This window comes from Camelina sativa, chromosome 5 (genome assembly GCF_000633955.1).
Source record: "Camelina sativa cultivar DH55 chromosome 5, Cs, whole genome shotgun sequence".
NCBI classification, from domain to species: Eukaryota; Viridiplantae; Streptophyta; class Magnoliopsida; order Brassicales; family Brassicaceae; genus Camelina; species Camelina sativa.
The window spans coordinates 22,591,457-22,599,427 of NC_025689.1; the positions used below are offsets into that span (position 1 = coordinate 22,591,457).

General features: G+C 33.3%; 1 protein-coding gene and 1 pseudogene across 1 annotated transcript; one reads left to right on the forward strand and one right to left on the reverse strand.

Annotated features, from left to right (window-relative positions):
• On the forward strand, positions 761-3,845 carry LOC104787411 (disease resistance protein ADR2-like). Its single transcript, XM_010512990.1, has 3 exons — positions 761-1,376; positions 2,324-3,410; positions 3,522-3,845. The coding sequence occupies exons 1-3, from the start codon at positions 907-909 to the stop codon at positions 3,843-3,845; spliced, it is 1,881 nt and encodes a 626-aa protein (XP_010511292.1). The 5' UTR covers positions 761-906.
• LOC104789485 lies at positions 4,198-4,593 on the reverse strand (annotated as a pseudogene).

Below are 7,971 nucleotides of genomic sequence, written 5' to 3' on the forward strand. Positions count from 1 at the left end.
AAAAAAAAAAAAAAAAAAAAAAAAAAATCTCTTGAATAGCAATAAAACAAGTGACACACCATGGATAGCAATTATAACACACACTCCACAAATTTTCAAAAATGTTTTAAATTAATTTTTAAAACTTTTTTTAGGTTTGAGTTTTCTATTTTACATTTAGGGTAAGTTTTTGAAGGGGTAAAGTTTAGTATCTAGAGTTTAAAAATTAATTTAAAAGATTAATTTCAAACATGAAGCTATTTTAGAAATTTTAATGATAGTGTGCTAAATTTGGAAACAAAACATATTTTGTGTTATTTCTATCATCACATTTACTAATAACTTAGAGGAGTTTGAAAAGTAAAGTTTCAAACACAATCACAATGTACCACATATATTTCTAAAAACTTAATTTTTTTATTTATTTAAATTATTCATTTTGTTTTGGAAATTTCTGTTTTTAAAATATTTTTAATTTTAATCTAATTTATGATTAAATCCTATTAGATTCATTGTCACAAAACTATATTAGGACCCGTGTACACTGGAGTTTTTTAATTTAGTTTTTTTATAGGCCATGTAAAAGAAACTTGTCCATTATAGTAAGATTATATCAAATATTTCTAATAATGATGAAAAGACCCTAAACAAACAAACAAAAAAACATCTATCAAGTAAATAAGTTTGTTATTCATATTCAAGTCTTTTAAGACTTTCTTCTCTCATTTTCAAGTCTTTGTTTTTGCGCACTTCCGGAAACACATTGTGGGGAATCTTTGACTTTTTTTTTTCGTTTTCTCTTACATATATGTTTGTTTAATGAATTCACTCGTTTTCCCCTTTCGTTTACTCTGCACCGGTTTGCCATTTTCTACTCCATAACACATCTATCTAAATCTGTGATTTCAAGCACTCGAATCCTCTCCTATGGCTATTTCTTGTTTTTCTTCTTCTCCTCGCACTTGGAGTTACAATGTCTTCACGAGCTTCCATGGACCAGACGTCCGTAAAACTTTTCTCAGCCATTTACGGAACCAGTTTGACCACAATGGTATCACGATGTTCGATGACAATGGGATCGAAAGAAGTCAGAACATCCCCTCTGCTCTCACACAAGCAATTCGAGAATCGAGGATCTCGATCGTAGTGCTCTCGAAGAAATATGCTTCTTCGAGGTGGTGCTTGGATGAGCTATTGGAGATTTTGAAGTGCAAAGAAGAGGTAGGTCGAATAGTGATGACTGTCTTCTATGGAGTTGATCCATCTGATGTGCGGAAACAAACCGGAGATTTTGGGATCGCTTTCGAGAAAACTTGTGCTCGAAAAACGAAGGAGCATGGAAAAAAATGGAGCGAAGCTTTGACCTATGTGGGCAACATAGCCGGAGAACACAACTGGTTCGTGCTATTTTTCTTATGATGAATATAATGGTGATTTATGATTTTCTGAGGGATGATATGGGTTGTGAAAAATTGAGTTTGATCATCGTTATTTTTTTTTTTTATTATTATTATTATTTTTTTTAATTTTCAAGGCGTAAATAATTTGGTGTTTTGCCTAGCTAGGCTTGATTTTTGTTTATTTTTTTTTGAGAACTTAGATGGATTGATTTGTAAATTGTTTCTACTAAGAAATATTTAAATTAGAGAAGATTAGTCGTGGTTCATCCGTTCATGTTTAATACTTTTTGATGATCTCATTATTCACTGTTTGTGTTTTATTGATGACACAAATGAATAAGCTGATGGCAGTTGGATTTTGTCAAAAAGTTAACAAAATGAGTTCATATATTAGCACAAAGTCAATGAGTACTTAATGAGTTACATATTACTAGTTGTAGTTGGGTTTTGCCGTATAGGTGGTGACTATATAAATGTCCAAAAGACAGGTTAAGGGTCAACAAAGACTTATTTATGCTGTCTGAACTTGGGCGAGTTCTATTCTTTACGCTAATATTAGTACATCCGACGATTATTTTATATCTTTTTTTCTGTCCAATGAGCAATGGTTAGTCCCAATTGACATATGGTTTGAAATGAAATATCATTGTTTGACCATTTCCTCACTTAAGGTTCTCAAAGACAGCACTGATCCATAAGAGAAACATATATACAAAATTAGAGATGAACAAGTTCTCGCTATATTTGTTGTGGTTATATCCCTATTATGTTTCGTGGTATTTAATCATAATGATATGATCGTTATCGCTTCCACTTTGGAGAGTTTATAATTGTTTGTTTTGGCCAAATCAGTTTCGGAGTGTAGTATTTAATTGTTTATTTTTGTCAAATATCTTTTGGAATATTCTTCATTGAATTTTCTCTTTTTGTTTTTGTTTTTTTAGGGATAACGAAGCTAAAATGATTGCGAAGATTGCAAGAGATGTTTCAGATAAACTGCACTTCACACCGTCTAGGGATTTTGATGGAATGGTTGGACTAGATGGTCATCTGACGAAAATGGAGTCTTTGCTAAATTTTAGTTATGTTGGAGTTAGGATTGTTGGAATATCTGGTCCTGCAGGCATTGGTAAGAGTACAATTGCCAGAGCTTTACACAATCGATTCTCTAACAGGTTTCAACTTACTTGTTTTATGGACAACTTTAAGGAAAACTGTAAGATTGGAGTTGATGACATTGGTTTGAAGTTGCACTTACAAGAACAGCTTCTTTCTAAGGTTTTGAACCTAAATGGTATTAAGATATGCCATTTAAGTGTGATACAAGAAAGGCTACACGACAAGAGGATTCTTATCATTCTTGATGATGTGGGCAGTCTAGTGCAACTAGAAGCTTTGGCTAATATCGATTGGTTTGGTCCTGGAAGTAGGGTCATCGTTACCACTGAAAACAAAGAGATTTTGCAACAACATGGTATCAATGATATATACCAAGTGGGTTTTCCATCAAAAAGCGAAGCTCTATGCATCTTTTGTCTGTCTACTTTTACGCAAACGTCTCCATCGGATGAATTTATGCAGCTTACCAATGAAGTTGTTAAAATTTGTGGTAATCTTCCATTGGGTCTACATGTTTTGGGGTCTTCATTACGGGGAAAGAGTAAGGCTGATTGGGTAGATGAACTACCAAGGTTGAAAAACTGTCTTGATGGAAGAATTGAGAGTGTATTAAAACTGGGCTATGAGAGTTTACATGAGAAAGACCAAGTTCTATTTCTCCTCATTGCAGTCTTTTTGAATTACGCACATGTTGATCATGTGATAACCATGCTTGCAAAAACTGACTTGGATGTTAGTCTTGGGTTGAAAATCCTAGCAAAAAGATATCTCATACAACGCAAAAGTAATATAGTGGTAATGCACCATTTGCTACAAGTAATGGCTAGGCAAGTCATTTCCAAACAAGAACGTTCCAAACGTCATATTTTAGTCAATGCCAATGACATATCTTATGTTCTAGAAATGGCAAAAGTAAGTATTTTATTTCCAAAACTTTTTTTTTTTTTTTGTATTTAAACTCTTTGTTGTTATGCAAAATCCATGGTAATTAATAATCTCTGTTTTTTTTTTTATATTTATTAGGGCAATGGATCAATTTTAGGTGTATCATTTGATGTATCTAAGATCAGTGAATTAAGGATACGTGCGACAGCTTTTGAAAAAATGTGCAATCTTGCATTCCTGAAAGTGTACAATGGGATGCATAATGAAAAAATACAACTGCACATTCCAAAGGAGATGAAGCTTCCACGTTGCTTAAGGTTACTACATTGGGAGGCATACCCGAGAAAGAGTCTTCCTCATAAACTTTGTCTAGAGAATCTTGTCGAACTCAATATGGCATATAGCGAGCTCGAAAAGCTATGGGAAGGAACTCAGAGCATGTTTATCGGTGGATTTGAGTAAGGGGAGTTCATAAATTTTTTATGAATTAATTGTGTACTGTTTGGAATATAAGAATTCATGATCTCTTAGATAAAATTTTCTCATTTATTGGTAGGTTCTTATTTTGGATCTTTTACTTTTAAAAATATTGTTTATAGAAGACAGTTACATAAAATTTTTAACAACCAACACTGTCTAAACATATAAATGTGAGCTTTGAATTCAGATTGAAACCAGAGAATATATGACATTTTTTATCCTGAGTTTTCATACAAAATAGCGAAAAAATAAGAAAAATAACACTACTTAATTTCAAATCAAATTTTCAAGAGTTTTATGAATCAAACCAAACAAAAAAAGCAAGAAGCAAGAGCTCGCAACTCTCATTCGATAATGGACTGAATCACTCCAGCACCAACAGTCTTACCTCCTTCTCTAATAGCAAACCTCATCCCTTGTTAACAAGCAACATGCACAATAAGCTCAACAACAATCTTAACCCTATCACCAGGCATAACCATCTTCGACTCCTCATCCTTATCATTCATAATCTTTATCACTTTACCAGTAACATCAGTCGTCCTCATGTAAAACTGAGGTCTATACCCCGCGAAAAACGGCGAATGTCTTCCTCCTTCTTCCTTCTTCAAAACATACACAATCGCTTCAAACTTAGTATGCGGAGTAATCGACCCCAGCTTAGCCAAAACCATACCTCTTTGTATATCAGCCTTTTGTATACCTCTAAGCAACAAACCTACATTATCACCAGCCATTGCTTCATCAATAATTTTCTGAAACATTTCGACCCCCGTAACCGTATAGTTCCTAGTCTCTCTCAACCCCACCAAATCAACAGAATCCATCAGTTCATAAATCTTATCTACCCATTTGTTCTCACCTCTCTTAACATTAGGATTCTCAGTAAGAATCTCAACACATCTCCCCATGAGTATATCGCGTATAAGCCTGAGTAATAGTGGTATTGAGAGGATTACAAGTTGCATCAAAGGTCTTCATAATCTACTGTTCCTTGTTTTAACAGGCTGCAAAGGACTTGAGGCATTGCCAGAGCTCCCTAGCTCGCTCGAGTTGCTAAGCGCAGAAGATTGTGAATCACTGGAGAGAGTGCTTAGATTCACTAATTGCATCAAACTGGGTGGACAAGCACGACAAGCGATTATCAAAGGATCGTTTGTTTACAGATGGGTTCTTTTACCCGGAGGAGAAGTACCTGCAGATTTTGATCACCGAGTCAGAGGAAATTCCATAACAATTCATGATCCTGCTTTCAACAGAATAAAGGTTTGCGTCGTGATTTCACCTAACCATCAATTCGTAAAATTTATGGAATTAGAGCTATTGTGTCATTTCAAAGTCATCGGGAACTCAGTGAACTCCACTGACATGAAATTCTACCTTTCCAAAGTCTTTGAGTACCGAACGAAACATCTATTGATATTTCAGTCTAGCTTGACATCTATAGACCCATCCGAAGTGAGCAGAAAGATAGTGCTCGAATTCAGAAGCGCAAACCAAGTTTTGGACATTATTGAATGTGGTGTCAAGATCTTGACGGACGTGGACGTAATCGATGGAAGCAAAAATGAATCCGATGAAGCCTTAGACAAGGGAGAAGAAGAAGACAATGATAGTGTCGTTAACAGGATATTTGAATCTGAATCATGTGAAGCGTCCGCTAAAGAAGACAATGACAGTGTAGCTAACGGGAGATCGGATTCTGTATTCGGTGAAACATCTGACAAAGAAGATGATGACGAGAGTTACAAATATGAATCTGGAGAAGCGTCTCAAGAAAAAGATAAGGGTATCGGTGATCATGGTAACAACAAATCTGTATCAAGGAAGCGTCTGAGGATAACCTCTACACCCATAGCTCATGCTACTCCTCCACCGACTTATGGGTTTCATATGCGGATAGATGAAGAAGAACCGAGTAATGGGTTCCATATGCGGATAGATGAAGAAGACGCGCTACAAGAAAATCTGTCTTTAGCCAGAAATAATTTTGCAACTACAGTCTATATTTTGTGGTTATTCAGTCCATAGCAAGGGAAAGTCATAAGATATTTTTGTGGCTATAGGGTTGTAGCTATTTGTGTTTCGTGGCTATACGTGGACAGCTAACCACAAATTTACCACAAACAATTTTGTGGCAAATCAGCTACAAAATCGCCACGTTAATATTTGTGTCTCTCATAGCTACAATTAACCACTACAGGCATTGTTACTATTGGCCACGATTAGCCACAAATGATTTCATAGATAGTAGCCACAAATTGTGTCGACATGAGTCGTGTATCATTTAGCCACAATTTAGTTACTATGTGTCCCTAGTTAATATACACAGATAGACACAAAGTATTCGTGGCTAATATCTATAAACAGCCACAAAGTATTTGTGACTAAGTGCCACACATAGACACTAATTATTTGTGTCGTGGCCACATATACAAAAAGCCCGTTACTTGTTGACATAGAGCCACAACTAAACAGAGGCAAAAAAAAAAAAAAAGAATTATTACAAAAATATATTTGCATAATTAAATTAATTATTTCAAAATAAAACCATAATCATAATTATATATATTCATAACCTTAAAAGTTAGAGCCGCCAAAATACATCCGATGATAATCATAATTATACATTCAAAAAACAAAGTTCCTAGTTTCAAAAGACACAGCCAAAATACATCCGATGATAGATTCATAATACATAGTTTCAAGTTTCTTCAAAGTATGGGAAACGGTTTGCAACAGGCGCGCAGGCCCAATTTAATAAACAAATTAACTTGTTCATAATACATAGTTTCAAGTTTCTTCAAAGTGGAGGAGGAACTTGTTCATGCTACTCTCGAATTTGGGACATCAAATTTTGAATTGGTTCATGTGGAATCTATATATACATTTTTTGAGACATTTATAAAATAAATCCTCAAGTTAGTACTTATTTACAGACATGCTATTGACATTAAATAACCAATTTAATAAACAAATTAACTTTACTTTATATTTGATTTTTTTATAGAAATTAAGTGTTTTAAAAGGTAACAAACATAATTGTAAATGTATACTGATTCTATTTCCTTATTTTATAAGGAGGTGAGTGAAGAGGTATTGTTGTTCTTTAAAAATTTGAAAAATTGATTTGAGAAAAAGTGACTTTTAGCCTCACATACTATATTTTATTTTCACGGTTTTCGTATGATGAGTTTTTGCGAATTAAAAATCTTTGAACATGTTGCGTGATCTGCTTAGCATGACGAGTTTGGACTATAGAACCAACACTAAAATTATTAGTTTATTTCATATACTATAGATTTGTAGTCATAGTTTGAAAAACTAACTTATAAATTATTTAGTATATGAACTACAAAATATTACACATACTACAACAAATTCTTAATATTCAAAAAATAAAAAAAAAAGTGTATACACATAAAAATATACACTAACATACCATATAGACATATACCTCTGTTTAATTATAGAAAACAAAACTAAGTGTTTAAAATTTTATATTCTATCTAATAACAAATTTAATGTAATTATGTTCTAAACTGTATAAAACGTAAGAAGAAGAAAAAATATTCTAAACAAAATTATAAATTAATTAGATAAAATTTAATTAATTGAGAATTTAAAAACTAAATACATTAAAATTATTATTTAAATTAGATTAATTGATAATTTAGTCACGCAGTGTACCGCGGGTGAAAACCTAGTATCTATATATAATAGCAAACCCACATTTTTGTGTCAACTTTTAATCCAACGGATGAGATTAGTTACAGTTTTAATCCAATGGTTTAAAATTATTAATCGTGTCTTTTCGTCGCACCCCCATCTTTCAAAAGTCACACCTCTTAGTCTTTGCATCTCTTTGTTGTACCTCCTGGTTTCAAAAATCACATCCATTAATTTTTACACCTTTTAAATCACACCTTTTAGTCTTTGCATCTCTTTGTTATACCTCCTGGTTTCAAAAATCACATCCATTAAATTTTACACCTTTTAAATCACACATCCTTAGTCTTTGCATCTCTTTGTTGTACCTCCTAGTTTCAAAAATCACATCCATTAATTTTTACACCTTTTAATTTCACACATCTATATGTTACACCTC